The following is a 20,384-nucleotide window of genomic DNA, read 5'->3' as shown; positions in this document are numbered from 1 at the left end:
TTAACGAAAAGTAACATCCCAATCCCCTCATACTTACAGCTGTCGTAGTAATCGTATAAAACGACGGGCACGGGCTTCTGTCTGGCGACTTTGTGCGTTCTGAACGCCGATATCGTCGGGCAGTACTCCTCGACGGTTATGTTGTTGAAGTAAAGGTTCACTTTGGTGTTCCCGTGGCTGGTCTCTACTTTTTGTACGTTCTGGGACACTTCCAGGCTAGGCAACGAGTCTACGTCGATGGTGAATCCCGAAGGGAGGGTCACCTCCATGACCGCCATGTTGCTCTCCCTAGTTTCCGACAGGTTGCGGCTCACGAATCTACGAACAAAGTAAAATTAAGAATAAGTCCGCGGCGATGTTAAAGTTACTTACCCCGCGCATATCGAAACCTGCAAGTGGTTTCTGTTGGAGATCTTGTCCACTTGTGGGTCTAAGGTGAACAAGGGCCAGGGCCCGGTGACGTTCACGTTGTATCGGTAGGAGACGCGGAAGACGGCGAGGCCCGTTCCTTGAGCCGTCACGTTTACTTCTCTGGAGTCTTTGCTGATCTGGAAAATGTTTTTAAAAATTTAAAACTAGTGAGTAAAAGTGAAAATTCGAAATTATTCAATTTTCGTGGCTGAAATAATACATAGGTATTGTAGGCTATTGATTATGCCATATGGTACAGAACTGCAACGTTGATGGGTTTTTATTGCATTGAATCGTTCAAATGTTTATTTAGAATGAAAAAACCGATGAGTGCTATTAAATTAAAGGGTGGAAATTGAAGATAGGGGTGAAAATGCAGTTCAATTTCAGTTCTTTAATTGTAATTCGAAAACAAAGCAAAATTTCGCTATAGTTTATAGGAAAAATTATTTAGAGAATTGAATTTCCCATTGAAATAGCTTACTTAAAAAATTAAAAAGGAAAATTTTATGCAAAANATAAGTCATTATTTTGACAAAGCCAAGTTTCTGCACACAAAATATTGATAGGATCTTCAATCAAGTTAGGCTGAAATAATATTCTTAAATTTCTAATTTCTTTGCATCTAGTCATAGGCTATTGATTATAGGATTTTAAAAGGAACTGAGACGTTCAAGATATTTTATTACATGAATCGTTCAAATGGTCATTTTAGATGAAAAAACTACGGAGTGCTATTAAATTAGAGGGTTGAAATTGGAAATAGGGGTGAAAATGCACTTTTGAAGTTTTTGAAATTTAGCATGAAAACGAAACAAAATTTCGGTATAATTCATAGGAAAAATTTTGTAGGGAATTGAATTTCCCATCGAAATGGCTTATTTAAAAAATCTAAAAGAATAATTTTATGCAAAAAATCGTTATAAAACAATTTTAAAAAAGCAAAAAAAAGATTTTTTAATTTTTTTTACTTTTTAATAAAATAATTTAATAAAAACTTGAGAATTTAAGTATAGTAAAGTTGATTAGTAATGTATATACAGTGTGTCCACGGATGTAGTAGACAAGAGGATAAACACTCTTTATAAAGGGTGTTATATAGGGTGCTCATAAATTAAAAAACATGAAAATACTCAAGAGAGAAGTACCATTATTTATTATTTTACACAACATTTTTATAGAACAAATCTGTTTATAACCACAAATAATGTCTTAATACAAATTTTAAAATCAAAATTTTAATTTTGGGAAGTAGCTATACATATTGTAGAGTAAAAGTCAGAATTTTAATTTTTATTTTAAAAATTATAAACAGATTTGTTCTATAAAAATGTTATGTAAAATAATAAATAATGGTACTTCTCTCTTGAGTATTTTCGTGTTTTTTAATTTATGAGCACCCTGTATATCTAATCTAAGATGTTTGTATGACAGTCTCATTTTTTTCGAGGGGCAGAACTTTTATAAAGAGTGACATTTTTCGATAATGTAAAAAACAAAAGAGTTTCTCCTCTTGTCAACTCCATCCATCCGTGGACACACTGTATATAGGTACATTATTAATAAACTTTATTGTACTTAAATTCTCAAGTATTTACTAAATTATTTTATTAAAAAAGTAAAAACAAAAAATCAAACAATCTTAATTTTTGCTTACTTTAAAATTGTTTATTAACGAGTTTTTGCATAAAACTTTCCTTATACATTTTTAAAATAAGCCATTTCGATGAGAAATTCAATTTTCTACAAAATTTTTCCTATAAACTATACCGAAATTTTGCTTCGTTTTCGTGCTATATTTAAAAAACTGCAAACGTGTATTTTCACCCCTATCTTTAATTTCAACCCTCTAATTTAATAGCACCCCGCGGTTTTTTAATTTTTAATGGCCCTTCGAACAAGTCATGTGATGAAAATCCTTGAATGTTTTATTTTCTTCCTTTTTTGCAAAAAGTGAGAATTAAAACGCGACGAAAATCGAAAAATTGACTAAGTTTGAGCGGCCATATATCAGTCAATTTTCATCCAAAAATACTCTACAACCTCTTGTTTTGAAGCAAATTTTGTATACGTTTTTCTCTATGAAGCAATGCTTATACCTATCTCTGCTCAGAAAAAAGTTATTTGCATAAAAGTAAAAATAAACAAAAAATTGAATTTTTTGCATTTTTTTGATAAATTGTTTTTAATATATTTTGAAGTTAATAAACTTTTTAAATTTTGTAAATAAGCTGTTTCGATAGAAAATCTCATTCTCTACAAATGTTTCTCTATGCAATGCCCTCAAATTTTGCTTCCTTTTCAAGATATACTCAAAAAACCGTAAGGGTTGCATTTTCACCCCTACCAATTTCCACCCTCTAATTTAATAGCACTCCGCGGTTTTTTCTTTCTGAATAACTATTTGAACGATTCATGCAATAAAAACCCATCAACGTTGTAGTTCCTTAGTACCCTGGTTTTTAAGACATAATCAATAGCCTAATTGTATTTTTGAAACCGAGAGAGTTGCACAAACTAAATTTGAACAGGCATAGCTAATACAATGCGAAACATCGCCTTAATGTTAAAAATGTTGTCACCGCCGTTTTTGGTGGTAAAAATTCGAAATATTTGGAATTATCCAATTTTCGTGGCTGAAATCATACATAGGTATTGAATTCTCAAATCCGGGAGAGTTGCACTAACCAAATTTGGAAACGACATAGCTAATACGATGCGAAACTTCGTCTTACTATTAAAAATGTTGTTACCGCCGTTCTAGGTGATGAAAATTCGAAATATTTGGAATTATTCAATTTTGTTTTCTGGAAACTGTGCAAAACCATACTTACCGTATCAACTTCTACGTCACCTGTTACGTGGGTGTTGTATAATAATGAAAACGTAATATTGACAGTAGGTAGAAGGAAGCGCAAAAACAAACGCTTACGTGGGGAATTCTGGAAGGAAGCCTAGATAGTTGAAGTGAGAACAGTGTGGAGATGGGACTAAGACGATCGGCGGGCAGTGTGGCAAAATAGTGAAAAATCAAAGTGTTTAACCCGTATTAATTAGCAGGTAATATTCTCTAAGTACTTTATTGATAATAGTTCTATGTAATCTTATGATTGTGATGATTATAGATGTTTAATGATAACAATTCCTCTCTGTATGTTTAGCTTCCATTGCTTTATGTTCAAGGGCATATATTTTTCTAAGGTAAAATTGTTACAATTATTATTAGCGATTGCTCATTATTATTATTACATATTAAAATATATATTGTCGTGACTGCCCAGATATTGCAATAACAACTCCTTTGTTTCACCTTTAACTTGTTTTATCATGATTACGTTGTGCGAAAGGTAAGCACGCGTGGCCAAGTCAGACTTCGCCCGCGAATTGATTGTGAATGGGGTTTTACTTACCCCGCGCATATCGAAACCTGCAAGTGGTTTCTGTTGGAGATCTTGTCCACTTGTGGGTCTAAGGTGAACAAGGGCCAGGGCCCGGTGACGTTCACGTTGTATCGGTAGGAGACGCGGAAGACGGCGAGGCCCGTTCCTTGAGCCGTCACGTTTACTTCTCTGGAGTCTTTGCTTATCTGGAAAATGTTTTTAAAAATTTAAAACTAGTGAGTAAAAGTGAAAATTCGAAATTATTCAATTTTCGTGGCTGAAATAATACATAGGTATTGTAGGCTATTGATTATGCCATATGGTACAGAACTGCAACGTTGATGGGTTTTTATTGCATTGAATCGTTCAAATGTTTATTTAGAATGAAAAAACCGATGAGTGCTATTAAATTAAAGGGTGGAAATTGAAGATAGGGGTGAAAATGCAGTTCAATTTCAGTTCTTTAATTGTAATTCGAAAACAAAGCAAAATTTCGCTATAGTTTATAGGAAAAATTATTTAGAGAATTGAATTTCCCATTGAAATAGCTTACTTAAAAAATTAAANTATTTGTCACATGTTTAATTTGAAGACTGTTGTACGTAAATAATAAAGTTAGGTGTATTTACTCTGATTTTGTTTTATAAAATTAAACCATACTTCCCCTCCTTAAAGTTAGTAGCCAGCGCCTTCCGGTCAATTAAAAATAGATGTATACAACGTGGGTATTCCTTATGTCGATCACATATTTTTGGCCACAACTACGTCTATTATTTCTTTGATCGAACCCGGGGTTGTTATACTACAAAACATGTCAAAACCGAGAGAGTTGCGTTAACCAAATTTGCGAAGGCACATAGCTAATACAATGTGAAACATCGCTTTAATGTTAAAAATCTTGTCACTGCCGATGTTGGTGCTGAAAATTCGATATAAGTATTCGGAATTATAGTTCATACGAGAAGAGAGTAGTGGCAAAGACGTTTTTTTAGTGTATGAATGAAGGAGCACAATTGTCCAGGAATAGTCTAACCATGGGTACAAAGATATGTCATCAACAATATGAATGTTTTAAATCGAGTAAATGGCGGCAAAAGTTGTCACTTTATGTATAAAGGCGGAGCGTTGCCAGGGAGGGGTCTGCATCCTAGACTAAATATCGCGTTTCGTTCAGTTTACTTATATCTTTTAGGGATTCGTATGGGCCGCTACATCTGAATAAATTTAGAAGGGTCTTCTTCGAACTATGCCTTGCGAATTAATAAACGTCGTGTATGTGAAATGATTTTGTTGGGACGGAGTTCCTATCAGTCTAAAAAACATTGAGAGTCAAATGCATAAAAGAAATCAACGCTTACATCTTACACCTGCCATACTGGGCATTTTTATTATTAATTTTTATGTTTAAAATCCATTCACAACGATATGAATCAGTCAGTTTCACCACATTAAATAGAATAGAAAAAAAGATACTGTTTCTTACCTCCGTATTGAGCAGGATCATTATATTGTTCTTGTTGACGCTGAACTTGCCCGTTCCCTCCTTTCCATACTCAAATTCCACTTGCATGTTAGTAGGACTGGCCAGTCTGGTCACCAGCTTGTACAGGGCATGCAAGCCGACGGCAGTGTCCTGGGACGAGGTGAAACCACCGAGGCTGTTCTGTTGATTCAGCAACCAATCTAAGACCGGAACAGCGTCGGAGAGTAAATTGGCTTCTATGAAGGAGAGCAGTCCGTAGGACGTCGTCTCTATATCGATGGATCTAGGTAGGTTCCTCCAAGGATTCTTGTCTTCATTGGAAGGGGTGTCTTTGGCCCACCACTTCACGTTGCCTTTGGACTTTGATTTGGCGTCTAGTAGGTTTAGAACTCCCAGCTTCGAGCTGTGCTTTGCTAGTTGAAGGGCGTAACTGCACAGAGATATAGTGTACGCTGATTCCTGTTCGTCTATGTTTCTGGCTATGTAGTCCAGGCCTTTGTTTATGGCGTTTGTAACAAGAGGGTTGCTTCTCTGAAATGTTTTGTAGATAGATTTAAGAGAGTTAGTCCAACCAAATTACCCTTAGAATTGTTACCTGTACTCTTAAAAGTGGAAATGGTGAAGGAGCTTATAATAAACGTAAAAAAATAAATGCGGGGATGGTGGAAGGTTGAATTGGAGGGTTGAAAAAGGGTGAAGAATGGTATTATTGCGATTTTCGGCGAAAGTTGACGTCAAAAAAAAAGTATCCAATATAAAAGTTATAGATCATGAAAAAATCTAAATCTATCTAAATCTAATTACAACTTTTGTACAAGTCACTTTTTTACATAATCTCAAAATTTCGGAGAAAAATACGAAAAATCGTTTTTTTTTTGTCTTTTTCCCTTTTTTATTTTTCATGTCCGCAAAAATAATTTAATTTTGACGATACTTGGTGAAAATATACTTTTCTGTCTTAAATAATTACAATTTTTTTCTAACAAAAAAAATTTAAAAGTTTCAAAGATATTCATTTTTTCTTTTTCGAAACAATTAAAAAAAATAATCTAGAACAATCATTGTACAGGATTCTACCTGTGTTCATTTTTTTGGTTTTAACATAATTATACTTTTTGATAAAATAAAAAAAAAACGTTGATACTTAATTTGATTAAATTTTTTAAAAATTTGAAAAACTTATTCCGCCATTCAATAGTAGGTACAGAAAAAAATACTGTCACAGAATCAAGTAAAGAAGTTAGTTAAAGTGAAAAACTGATCAGAAATTTCTTTTATATTTAGAAAAAAATGCAAAAAATTTAGAAAATCATAAAAATTGTTTAAAATAAAAACAATAAAGTTTTTTAATATTGATTCATTTACAGAAGCAAGATAAGACCTTAGTCCAAATTTTACGTCAAAACATTAATTTTTCCCAAAGTTATGGTATGTCAAAGGTCAAAGAATCAATCACCTGATTCAACTTTGAGATGTGCTTTGGGAAAAATTATTTTTACGTGAAATTTGAACTGTACAAAAAATAAATTTTCGGGTCAAACAATGAAACAGTTTTTTTTTGTATTTTATTCCGTCCAATTGAATGGTGCAGTCTTTCAATTTTTTAAAAAATTTAAACAAATTATAAACTATTACTGAAAAATTCATTGTTGCAGGATTTTTTTTTGCATTTTTGGGCATGTTTTTGAATTGTGATTATACATTTTCTTTGTCTTAACAAAGAGTATGTATATCAAAACGAAAAAATGAGCACCGGTAGAACGTACTGCACGATGATTTTTCTAGAATATTTGTTTGAAAAAAATATATATATTTCGGACCGGAAAAAATGAATACCTCATAGAAGGTTATAAATAGCATATGGCAGATTGACAAGGATTCATAATTTGTTGAAAATTATTTGTTATAATTTTACCCAGTATGCTAAATGTTATCAATGTTTTAGAAAGGAAACATTATATTAATGAATAAGTCGATCTTCTCTTACCGAAGAATTTATCGTTTTTTGTCTTTTTAGAATTTACTTATTTGTTTATCTTTTCTTATATATTTATTAAATCTTACATAAAGATTTGGATCAAACAATTAAACCCAGTTTCTAAACAAATTATCAACAATTACTGAAAAATTCTTTGTTGCAAGTCATTCTTTGTTTTTATTTCCATTTTTGAGCATGTTTTTGAATTACGATTACACAATTTTTTTATTTTTCCAAAAAATATATTAAGACGAAAAAAATGAGTACGGCAGAACTCTGTATGATGATTTTTCTAAGCTGATTTTTTTTTGGAAAAAATGTTTTTCGGACCGGAAAAAATGAGTATCACAAAAACTTCTTGATTTTTTTATCTAAAAAATTATGGTTATTTAAGACAGAAAAGTTTCACCAAGTTTCTTTTGTATTTTTTTCCATACAATTAAGTGATACAATCAATTTTAGATTTTTTTTTTAAAGTAAACAAATTATCAACAATTACTGAAACATTCTTTGTTGCAAGAGTTTATTCTTTGTTTTCATTTGCATTTTTGAGCATGTTTTTAAATTGTGATTATACAATTTTTTTATTTTACCAAAAAATATAAGTATGCTAAGACGAAAAAAATTAGCACGGCTGAACTTTGTACGATGATTTTTTTAAGCAGATTTTTTTTTTGAAAAAATGTTTTTTGGACCAGAAAAAATGAATATCATTAAGTTTCGTTAAAATTAAATTATATTTGCGAAAACGAAAAATAAAAAGACAAAAAAAGTTTTTTCGCATTTTTCTCGGAAATTTTGAGGTTATGATAAAAAGTGATCTCCACAAATGTTGTAGATTTTTGCATGAACTACAACTTTTGTAATAGATACTTTTTATTTAGCGTCAACTTTCGCCGATATTCGCATTAATACTATTCTTGACCACTTTTCAACCCCCCAAATCTACCCTCCACCACCCCCGCTGCCACATTTATTTTTTTTTCGTTTATTATTAGCCCCTTTACCATTTCCACTTATAAAAGTCCAGGTAACAATTTTTTTCTTTTTTCCCTCTAAATGAGTTATTTCGATCGGTCTAAATTTATTTCTAGTTTTGAGCGATTTTGAATTTGAAATTTGCATTTAAATTCAAGTGAGAAAAAATGTTTGAATACTACTAAATCTATCAAGAATCTCATCTATTTATTATCCCATCGGAAACACTTTACTTGTAAATTGGTTCCCAGAAAAAGATGATTTCCTATTTGGACAATAAACTCATCTGCCGATGAATTATTTTAAAGTGGGCAGTAACTAAATTTAGATCGATTATTTGTTTCGCGCATTTTACCTGGTTACTTTCAATGAAGGACAAGACTGTGTATGCCGTAAGGGCTAAACTATTTCCATCCCTGCTTTGCAGTTCCTTATGTAGGACATTTCCAGTTTCGTAAAAACTGCCGTTTCTGCCTTGAACTTCCAACAACCAGTTCAGTGCGTTTGCTATAATGTTGTCATCGACGTAGATAAACGGTTTGGCTTGTTTCAGTGCGAAAAGAGTATAAGCCGTTAACCTGAAACATTAAAAATTTAATTTTCTTCTATTAAATCCCCACCAAAGACCAATAGACTCTCACCAAACACTTCCGTTACCGTCTCTGGAAGCAAACGGGCTAAAAGACCCATCGTCTCTCTTGTAAGTCAGCTGTGCTTGGTAATTCGTTTCCAAATTTCGAATCGCCTCGTTCTCTATCGTTGGATTGATTTGTCGGGTGCTTCTCAGGTATTGCAGAATGATCAAATCCGGCATGAAACGGACCAAATTCTGCTCTCCGCATGCCGTGGGTAATCTAATGAGGTTTTCCAGATGGACCATGGCAGGTGCGAGGAAACTGCCCACTACCGATACTTCTACCTTTTCCGAATCTTCTACGACGTTCTTAGGAATCGTGAAGTTGATGGACTGTTTGATGTTGCGAGTTTCTCTTAAATCGAGAAGAACCGACTTGGTGTAGTACTCGGTTTCACCGCCAGGCTAAAATAAAACGAGCACAGTTGTAACTATCCTAAGTTTCTTTGAAGATCTCTCTTACCAACACGAGTAACTGCTTCACTGCTACGTCCTGGCTTCTTGGACTGTTAGCGGTTACTTTTATCTCCACAGGTCCTTTCTTTGTCACTAATATCATGAAAGAAACAGAAGTTCCAGAGTTTTTCTTCACGCTAATATTCTTTCTTCGGTATAGTTCTACTTCTAAAACAAAATGTCTTCATAAACGTCACCTATTCACTTTATGTACACTAGACTTACTCTTAGTATCGCTAACTTCATTGGAAACTTCGGCGAATTCGAATTTCTGTCCGGTGTTGTGCAGCGTTACTTCCACATTAACGTCTACGTTCATGTAATTGCTCACCACCACAGGCACAGCCAAAATCTCGCCTACTTGAACGGAATAAGGCAGTTCCAAAGTAACGGCGAAGGCTTTGGACACCTTCAGTTTCTTCGGTAAGGTCACGAGGCCAAGGCCGTGAAGAGGATCCAGGGAAAAACCGGTGATGGTCCAGGTGTTCAGAGAACCTGGGACTCTCCGCCTTAAGGAAGTCTTCCCCTCGTGACCCGAGGAAAAGTTGTTGAAGAGCCAGGTTGGCGCTATGTCGTGAGTGAGGTAGACCTTGGGTTTGTTCCAAACGGGACGAGGGATTCGGCTGAAGGCGTAAGGGCCATCTAGCGGAGGTCTTGTTACGGAGAGGAGGGGGAGGCCGAAGCCACGGTCTGGCTTAACGGTTGAGGAACCGTAAAATACTGGCCGCAAGTAAATGTCCTCCACTGAAAATGTAAAAAAGCAACATTTTAAATGGGAGATTCAGTATGGGCTACTGCTGATGTGGCACAGAATTATTAAAGCCTCAACGCTTTATATGAAGCGGGAAGAAAAAAGGAAATTAATTTAAAATTTGTTTAGATAACAAAACTCAGTAAAAAAATTAAAGCAGTAAAAAAATTTCCAAATTTTTTTAGTGATTTTCAGCTTCAATTTGTTTTTATTTTTAATTTTCTGTACGATTAAATCTTATTGAGATATCGCTATTGAGTGAAAAGTCACCTTTTTTTTATCATGGATATCTTATGAACTAATGTTTGTACAGCCAATGGAAGATGGATTTTAGAAACCCGAATCAATCCTCTTCAAGTACCTTTTTGTATGTTTTAGAAAAAATAATTATACAGCATTAATTAGAAAAAGTGCAAAAAATTACTTTTTCTGCTGTTCTGGATATTCAAACTTTGCAAATACATATTGCGAAAAGTACCAATTTTTGTAGGCTCTCTTAGTTCAATACATGCCCATGAGGCCTGTAAGTTTTGAAATCGGTCGGTCCCTTTTCCTTTTATTATAAAAAATTAAAAGAACAGGTTTATTGCTCTTTAAAACATCAAACTGATTATGAAAACAATTTTTTTCGTTATTTTTTCTCACAGTTTCGCGTTAAATACCCATCAAATATCGAAAAAAAATCCAAATTTTGAAAAAAATCTATTCTAAAATCTATCTAAAAATTGAAAATTGATTTTTAATTTGTATATTTTATTTATTCGATAGTTGACGCAAAATTGTGAGAAAATTAAAATAAATAAAAATTAAAACATTTTTTTTTTCGACATTTGAAATTTTCAATGTAAAATTCAAAATTACATCACAAAAAAAATATGAAAAATAGAAATTTTTTTTTTTCAAAATTGATATTTTTTTAATTCTGATTTGTTTTTCGATATTTGATGAGTCACGATGACACAAAATTGTGAGAAAAATAAAATATAAAAATTTTGAAATTTTTTTTTAAATTCGAAAAAAAAATTTTTTTCTCGACGAAATTTTCAATGTAAAATTGAATAATCGCAAAAAAAATATTAAAAATAATTTTTTTTTTTTCAAAATTGACTTGATTTTGATTGGTTTTTCGATATTTGACGAGTAGTATTTCACAAAATTGTGAGAAAAATAATATAAAAATTTTGAATTTTTATTTAAATTCCTAAAAAAAATTTTTTCTCGACTTGATATTTTCAATGTAAAATTGAATAGATCGCAAAAAAAATATTAAAAATATTTTTTTTTCAAAATTGACTTGATTTTGATTGGTTTTTCGATATTTGACGAGTAGTATTTCACAAAATTGTGAGAAAAATAAAATATATAAAAATTTTGAAAATTTTTCGTTAAAAAAAAATTTTTTTCTCGACATTTGAAATTTTCAATGTAAAATTGAAAAATTGAATTTAAAAAATTTTTTGTTAAATCAAAAATATTTTTTTCAAGATTGATTTTTTTTAATTTTAATTTTTTTTCGATATTTGATGGGTATTTAACGCAAAATTGCGAGAAAAATAAAATAAATAAATATTTTGAAAAATTTTTATCGTTAAAAAAAACTTTTTTTCTCGACATTTGAAATTTTCAATGTAAAATTGAAAGATAAATCGCAAAAAAATTTTAAAAATTTAGAAATTTTTTTTTCCAATTTGAATTTTATTTATTTTAATCAATTTTACAATATTTGATGGTTATTTAACGCAAAATTGCGAAAACTGAAAAATTTTTATTTTAAATTTCAAAAAAAAATTATTTCTCGACATTTAAAATTTTCAATGTAAAATATAGTTTTGAAAAAAAAAATTGTAGAATTTTTGTAGGTATGTCAAAGAAAAATATCCATAAAAATCCACTTTCTTTTGCTATTTCTATACGGAAATACTACTTGTGCCCTGTTATTCACATCAATAAACTCAATACTCAACTGTTCACATGATTTTCGAGACAAGACAGTTTGTTGCAAATAACTGCTTCAAAAATTATTCTGTAATATTGGAAAATAGGTTTCAGGCAATCAATATAATCTCAGTATTTTAAAATATTGACAGAATTATTGGTAGAGTGAGGGCAAATACACACAGCCAATATACCGGCAACATTTCAAGATACTGAAATGATTCTGTATGTATTGTACGTGGAATATTGTAAATTATTAAATTCATTAATTTATTATATTCATAAACTTTAATTTTCTTAAGGTATCAAAAGTTTTGTTTTTTTCTTCTCAAGATTATAAAAAAATTAACATATATTAATGTATTTCACTCTCTAGATTTTTCTCCATAAGAAAACTATGTGAAATTATATTTCTCGAGTCAGCATAGACCCGATGTTGGTAACCCTAGTTTTCTTTATTATCAAGAAATTTGTGTTTAAGGTGATTTAATTTCTCTAATTTTTTAAGTTGGAATTCAACAAAGTGAATTAGAGCTAGATTTAGCCATCAATATGAACCTTAAAGATTGATGTCGTCTTACTCTAAATAATTTTCTTGACGCTTGGTTTGGCAAACTCACAATTCGTTGGCGCGTGTATAAATGATTAACTCCCATGTGGACACCGATTGTCCAAGTATAAATAGGTTTTAAAAAATTACCATCGCAAAAAGTGAAAAGTTTCTTGACCCAAGAAGGTTTCGATTGCGTATTAATATATTCAAATGTTTTAACTCACGTGTAGGCTGGTACCTGTTGACATGGGCGTTCGTCAAAAGATCAGCTCCAGATTCCTAAATAAAAAAAAAAACAAACTTGTTTATAGAAACTCATACGATTTTATTAAGCACCTTACATAAACAGCCGAATGGGGGTTGCTCGCGCCCGGCTTCCACTCGAACTGTTGCTTGGCGTTCTTCTTGAACTGCGGATACGGCGTTCCCATTGCTGCGTCGTACCTCTTCAGCTCATCGGCTACTCCCTTCATCGATAAATCATAGCCCTCCCTGAGCGAAGCCACATTTTCGTCCACCGCTAACAACCCTACGTAGGAATTCTGTTGGGCCCTTATCGTTAATTCCACATCTAAGTCAGGTTCGGTCTCCAAGGTGTTAACTTGTACATCGACGAAATTCTGCAGCAGTCTATCCACCTCGATATCCAAAGCGTCCCCCACTAACTCTCCGTCAGACCTGACGTAGTACACGATCAAGTGACAAACCGGAACCATGGCGTGCGTGGCCACGAAATGGAATTTGAATTCCCTTTTGTTGTCGACTTGGAAGGTGTTGGTGAGGAGGACGTCTCCACGGCCCATCAGGACGTAGTTGATGTACCGTAAGGGCTCGGTGCAGTTCACCCCAACCTCCACGTCCAAGTTGACGATGGGCCTGTCGCTCTCGAGGCTGACTTGTAGGAAGTTGTTGCTGTAGGACACAGCCGCCGGGATGGGGGAGATTCTTTCCTTTAAGTCTCGGAATTCGGCCTAAAAGTGGCGTCGGTCGTAAGAATTCATTTGCAGTGACAAACTTTCAATAACACCCTATATTTATGTGGTTAATTTTAAGTACTTACTTCTATTCGAAGAGCTGTTGCATTGGTAACCTCCACTGGGGTAATATACTCCAATTTGATCACCCCTTTTTGATCCAGTCTGTGTTTGGTGACTTCGTAAACTTCATCAACTCTTGAGTATCCGTGCCTGACTGTTACATCCAAAGGTCCAGACTTCACTGGCGTCCCATCGTGGTTGGTTACTTTTATCTAAAATACAATTAAATTCAGCGTAACATACATCCTCTATACTGTGTTGCTTACGTAAGCAGTGTACTTCAATCCTGGCTTGAAGTAATTAGCTGTTTTAATCAGTTCCATATGGTAGTCGTATTTGTGGATGTGGACCGCCACGCTGTTGTTCTGCCTACGTCCCGTGGGTTTTTCTTCGACGACGACGTCGATCACAACGTTCCTTTCATACTCGTCGTTTAAACCGAGATCTTTGTCGATGTCGAACTGGACTGTGGTTGACCCGTCTATTTCCAGGACTTTACGATAAGGAGTCTGAAAGATTGGCTGGAGAACTCCCGAGAAAATAGTGGGAAATACCGTGACTGTCACGTTTCCCTTCACCTTTTCTCCGTAGCTGTATCTGAATCAGAAACTAATTAAACTGATGTCTAAAGAAAGTAGAAAGTAGCTTACTTCGCGTCTATGTTAGCGATGATAACGTTCTCCTTGAAAGTTATATGCTTGGGAGTTTGTATGTTGACCATGAACTTGGGCAAAACGTACTCAGCAACTTCCACCGTCTTGTTGTATGTCTGGCCGTGGATCATCACGGATATATTCCAGTTACCCAGCACGGGATTGTCGCTGAGCTTCAGGTCTCCCGTAAACACGCCCCTGATGGCTTCCACCCCCTTCCATTCCTTCACCTTGTTCCCTTGCCCATCCTAAAACAAAAACTTTGTAATTGAGTTTCAGCCAAAGCTGACCACATACAGATATGAAGATGTGCAGGGGTTCGTTTCTCAGTTCAACAGCGGGTTTCAGCTGGGAATTTAGGACGATGGCACGGAATAAGATCTTGGAACCCGGTTGGTAGACTTGCCTGTCCGATTGGACAAAGACTGAGTAGCTCTTGTCGATGAATTCCAAGGGGAATTCTGAGAGAAAGTCCAGACCGCTCGAGCCTTGGACTATTAGTTTGTAGTCTCCATCTGTTAAGTCGCCCACCTAAAATAAAGTTACAGATTAGGTCATAGTGGTTCTTTTTTATTTATCTTGACAAGTACTTACTTCGAGGGCGCATATTTTGGAGGAATACGGCTGGACGATTACCAGGTCCCTGGTGAAGAACGACGTGCCGTTGAAGGAGGTGCCCTGGATAGTGACTGTGACGGAGGTGGGTTCCGAGATGCTTTGCAGGCTAACAGCGCAATGGTATACGCTGTTTGGGCGGATGACACGAGGGCCTATCACGTTGTAGTACCTGATTATGAGACAGGATGTTTCAAATTTCTATTATTTTGAATATAGCACTCTAAAATGCCACATTTTTCTTCATTGGAATAACGCAAAGCCATTTTGACGATTTTAAAGCAAGTGTCACTGTAACTGTCAACAATTAACTCTAAAATTAACAATAGTTCAAAATGACAACCAGTTTGAAACAAATGAAAATATTGTCATGGAGATTCATAGACTACTAATGGGGCCTTTCTTCATAAACGCGTGGCCAATACATTAATGATAAGCTTTTAAAAAATTAATAGTATATTATGTTACTAGGAGTAGAAGGCGATCATTATGTGTTGAGCCCAAAAGTTTGCTCGCCGAGGCGTTAACCGAGGCTGAGCAAATTGGGCAAAACACATAATGAGCCTTCCACTCCGAGTGACATATACTATTTTTTCTTCAAGCGTGAATATAGAAAATTACTAATTTTGAAAATTTATAGCGGATAACGCGATGTTCAATCTCAGCACAAAATAAAATCAGTAGGTAGGTAATACTATTCATTTTATACATTTTATACATTTTATTGATTAATTAAACATGACAGTTTTAACCACTTTATTCATGAATAAAAAAACAAATGTAACAATTATTTTTCTTTAATTTGAATTAAACGAATAAACATTTAAATTACCTACATGTCTATCATCAAACTTTATTTATTAACATGAATATTAAATGTGCAATTTTGTATGGTACAGTTGTTGATATTTAAAGCGCTGCTGGCTGTCTTTTTTTCAAAGTTTACAGTTCTATCGTTGAATACGTTACTTGTAATAAGGTTCTCAGTTTAAGTGTTAACAATTGTACCATTATTAATAGAAAAGTCTTCGATTAAATTATTTTCAGGATCAATATTTACAGTTTCGCTTGATGTACTTGGTTCATTATACTCTAATGGGTTTAATATTTTCATCGCTATCTATTTCTTATTGTTTACAGAATCTTCAATGTATCCTTCAGCGACGCTGGTAGATTTCCATCCACCATGTCCCTTTAGGGTTGTAATGTCTCCACCATTATCAACTAAGATATTTGCCGAGGTTCTTCTAAGGCAATGCCCCGTATATTCATGTGGATTTGGCAACCTTAAAAATGATGCAACATCTTTTGGCACTTTTGAAATTTTATGTATGCCGATTACAACACGATGACAATGGCTATTTTGATATTTAATAAAAAATCTATCAAAAGTTATGTCTTTTGGCCGAAGAGTAGCATATTTTCTGTATAAATTTAAATAAAACTCTCCAATTATGGTAAATGAACGATGTTTTTTAGTTTTTGTATTGGGAATATTTACTAATATTATATTTCCCAAATCTTTTACATCATTAACTTTTACTTGAATGAGTTCATCGCATTTACAAGCTCCTGTGACTCCAAATATTAGTGCAACCTAAAAAATATAGAATTATTAATTTTGTAACAATAAAAAAAAGTTGGAAAATGCAAGGAAATTCTAAAACATGACGTAATTTTAAGACATCTATATTTATGAGTTTTTACAACATTCTTCCAATGAGCTATCTTTATTTCCGAAAATTGTTTATTATTCTCGTAATGGATACTATAAAATAACTTGAAGTTTACAAATTATAACAAAATTTTGTATTACAAATATAAAAAGGTTAAATATATATCTACCTATAATTTAAAAAGTAGGTACATACCTTGGTTGCTAAATACTTATCATCAGGTGCTTTATTCAGGAATTCGACAAATTCTTTTTTAGACAAAACTTTCGACTTTTTTGGCAGTTCACCCCAACCTCCACGTCCAAGTTGACGATGGGCCTGTCGCTCTCGAGGCTGACTTGTAGGAAGTTGTTGCTGTAGGACACAGCCGCCGGGATGGGGGAGATTCTTTCCTTTAAGTCTCGGAATTCGGCCTAAAAGTGGCGTCGGTCGTAAGAATTCATTTGCAGTGACAAACTTTCAATAACACCCTATATTTATGTGGTTAATTTTAAGTACTTACTTCTATTCGAAGAGCTGTTGCATTGGTAACCTCCACTGGAGTAATATACTCCAATTTGATCACCCCTTTTTGATCCAGTCTGTGTTTGGTGACTTCGTAAACTTCATCAACTCTTGAGTATCCGTGCCTGACTGTTACATCCAAAGGTCCAGACTTCACTGGCGTCCCATCGTGGTTGGTTACTTTTATCTAAAACACAATTAAATTCAGCGTAACATACATCCTCTATACTGTGTTGCTTACGTAAGCAGTGTACTTCAATCCTGGCTTGAAGTAATTAGCTGTTTTAATCAGTTCCATATGGTAGTCGTATTTGTGGATGTGGACCGCCACGCTGTTGTTCTGCCTACGTCCCGTGGGTTTTTCTTCGACGACGACGTCGATCACAACGTTCCTTTCATACTCGTCGTTTAAACCGAGATCTTTGTCGATGTCGAACTGGACTGTGGTTGACCCGTCTATTTCCAGGACTTTACGATAAGGAGTCTGAAAGATTGGCTGGAGAACTCCCGAGAAAATAGTGGGAAATACCGTGACTGTCACGTTTCCCTTCACCTTTTCTCCGTAGCTGTATCTGAATCAGAAACTAATAAAACTGATGTCTAAAGAAAGTAGAAAGTAGCTTACTTCGTGTCTATGTTAGCGATGATAACGTTCTCCTTGAAAGTTATATGCTTGGGAGTTTGTATGTTGACCATGAACTTGGGCAAGACGTACTCAGCAACTTCCACCGTCTTGTTGTATGTCTGGCCGTGGATCATCACGGATATATTCCAGTTACCCAGCACGGGATTGTCGCTGAGCTTCAGGTCTCCCGTAAACACACCCCTGATGGCTTCCACCCCCTTCCATTCCTTCACCTTGTTCCCTTGCCCATCCTAAAACAAAAACTTTGTAATTGAGTTTCAGCCAAAGCTGACCACATACAGATATGAAGATGTGCAGTGGTTCGTTTCTCAGTTCAACAGCGGGTTTCAGCTGGGAATTTAGGACGATGGCACGGAATAAGATCTTGGAACCCGGTTGGTAGACTTGTCTGTCGGATTGGACAAAGACTGAGTAGCTCTTGTCGATGAATTCCAAGGGGAATTCTGAGAGAAAGTCCAGACCGCTCGAGCCTTGGACTATTAGTTTGTAGTCTCCATCTGTTAAGTCGCCCACCTAAAATAAAGTTACAGATTAGGTCATAGTGGTTCTTTTTTATTTATCTTGACAAGTACTTACTTCGAGGGCGCATATTTTGGAGGAATACGGCTGGACGATTACCAGGTCCCTGGTGAAGAACGACGTGCCGTTGAAGGAGGTGCCCTGGATAGTGACTGTGACGGAGGTGGGTTCTGAGATGCTTTGCAGGCTAACAGCGCAATGATATACGCTGTTTGGGCGGATGACACGAGGGCCTATCACGTTGTAGTACCTGATTATGAGACAGACTGTTTCAAATTTCTATTTATTTTGAGTATAGCACTCTAACATGTCACATTTTTCTTCATTGGAATAACGCAAAGCCATTTTGACGATTTTAAAGCAAGTGCCACGTTAATTGTCAACAATTAACTCTAAAATTAACAATAGTTCAAAATGACAACCAGTTTGAAACAAATGAAATTATTGTCATGGAGGCAATTACATTAATGATAAGCTTTTAAAGAAATTTGAGATTATTCTATAATAGTGTCGAAAAATTATGCGGTGTTGTCAGATTTATTAAAAATATTAAAATATTGATTTTTGAGGTTGCTTTTGAAATTTTTTCTTACTTATACTATATCATTGAAAAGCTGAAAAAATGCTCTATTTACTCAGCTTAAAATTCAATATGGCGCCCATAAGAACAAAGAAGGTTGATGATGGTTTCTCGCAAACGAAACATCGCAATGAAAATCTAAATACAGTGAACTTCCTCCAAAAACTTGCTATGAAAAGTATTTTCAGATTTTAAAAAACCGTCTAAATAAAAAAGTTAAAAACGATTTTCGAAAACACCACATTTAATTTTTGTTTCAAAATAACTCGAAAACCTGAAAAGCTATGACCAGTCTGCAAGCGCCATTAAGTTAGCAACAGAATTGTCTAAAACTTTCCGCATTTAACCATTTTCCTATCTCTTATAGTTTCCAAGATCAATACGTGCATCACCAAAATGGTCGTCCACAATGTATACCTAATTAACTCGAAAACGACTGTCTTGATTTGAAATAAGGGAAAGTATAATCTTTACGAAGTCAGTTGAACATGTATAAAAACGCCTAGCAATAGAATTTAACTAGTTTCATAGGCGCCCTAAAAAAGTTTTCCGCTAAAGTTAAAAAATTATAATAATTTTATATAGTGTGTAGAAAATTTCTATTATATGTTCATTTGACCAACAACATACTTTAATTATCTATGTCTTCAAACAATTTTATTATACTGATGGTAAATTTTGGTTATGATATATCAAAAAACATTTACATTTTCATTAAAATATATTACTGTACTGCACTGCTAGGCAATTTATGAACAACTGAAATTTATGGCCCAGTCGCCCAGTGCGGGTGTGTTTGTGCGGCGTTTGCTCGCGTGCGCATTCTTTAACTGGTCGTATACATTTCTACCACCTCTACGTTTAGTTCGACCAGGCCTGTATATAAGTATGGCTAAATAAATATGGGAACAAGTTTTTCAAATATTTCAATACTGAGTTGTGCGTAGTCGACCGAACCTGGTACATACTTACTAGTTATTTGGTCTTCAACTGAGATCGGAAAGACTATACCTACATGTTTTTATTTAATTCATTAATTGTCTAAAATTTCCGAATTTTCAACAATAATTTTGAAAAACCTGAAAATAAACAAATTATGATGAAAAAACATCCCTCATTCTAGCCAAATCTACCTTTTCTATAATAATATGAATTTTATTTCAACATCAACGAATTTAAGGTTTATCATGGACTTGAAATTTTTTATTAAAATAACATTTCATTAGCAGTTGTGGTGAAAAAAAAAAAAAATTCTAGAAGGAATGTTCTTTGATTTTGGTGAATATTAACAATCCTCAAAAAGTTTATTACATAGTTTTTTTAACACTCTGTATATAGATGTATATTTTATTTTGGAATGTATGTGACAATGCTTTAGAATATGATTACTCAATTTTTTTTTTGTCGCAGCAAGCTCATTTATTGGTAACGGTTGCCATCTTTCAATTATAATGCAGATCATTGTAGGTTTCATTTTGACATACTTGTTTCAGATAACAGCATAGCGAATACTTCAATGTTTGCACCTACTCACTCTTATTTCTATAGCTGATATTGAGTTGTGAAAATACATGTTTGGTAGGTATCTACTAATC

At 34.1% G+C, this 20,384-nt stretch overlaps 1 protein-coding gene across 2 annotated transcripts in view; it reads right to left on the bottom strand.

Moving 5' to 3' along the window:
• LOC108917586 (CD109 antigen-like) overlaps positions 1-20,384 on the bottom strand; it is a 31,140-nt gene that overhangs the window by 1,098 nt on the left and 9,658 nt on the right. Inside the window, exons 2-16 of one of the 2 annotated variants that reach the window (XM_018724277.1) lie at positions 18,267-18,459; positions 17,970-18,203; positions 17,670-17,920; positions 17,286-17,616; positions 17,043-17,231; positions 16,834-16,953; positions 12,901-13,410; positions 12,784-12,838; positions 9,546-10,064; positions 9,328-9,488; positions 8,872-9,269; positions 8,586-8,808; positions 5,275-5,805; positions 3,822-3,997; positions 38-318 (exon numbers count right to left, since the gene is read on the bottom strand). In XM_018724277.1, the coding sequence (XP_018579793.1) occupies positions 38-318; positions 3,822-3,997; positions 5,275-5,805; positions 8,586-8,808; positions 8,872-9,269; positions 9,328-9,488; positions 9,546-10,064; positions 12,784-12,838; positions 12,901-13,410; positions 16,834-16,953; positions 17,043-17,231; positions 17,286-17,616; positions 17,670-17,920; positions 17,970-18,203; positions 18,267-18,459 (4,172 nt within the window). Of the gene's footprint in view, positions 1-37; positions 319-372; positions 549-3,821; positions 3,998-5,274; positions 5,806-8,585; positions 8,809-8,871; positions 9,270-9,327; positions 9,489-9,545; positions 10,065-12,783; positions 12,839-12,900; positions 13,411-16,833; positions 16,954-17,042; positions 17,232-17,285; positions 17,617-17,669; positions 17,921-17,969; positions 18,204-18,266; positions 18,460-20,384 lie in introns of both variants that reach the window. The other variant, XM_018724276.1, reaches the window with a different exon arrangement.

The sequence above is a fragment of the Anoplophora glabripennis genome, unplaced genomic scaffold (genome assembly GCF_000390285.2).
Source record: "Anoplophora glabripennis isolate ALB-LARVAE unplaced genomic scaffold, Agla_2.0 scaffold80, whole genome shotgun sequence".
Taxonomy (NCBI): Eukaryota; Metazoa; Arthropoda; class Insecta; order Coleoptera; family Cerambycidae; genus Anoplophora; species Anoplophora glabripennis.
The sequence above is the reverse complement of the archived record's forward strand: the minus strand, read 5'-3'. Positions and strand labels throughout refer to the sequence as shown.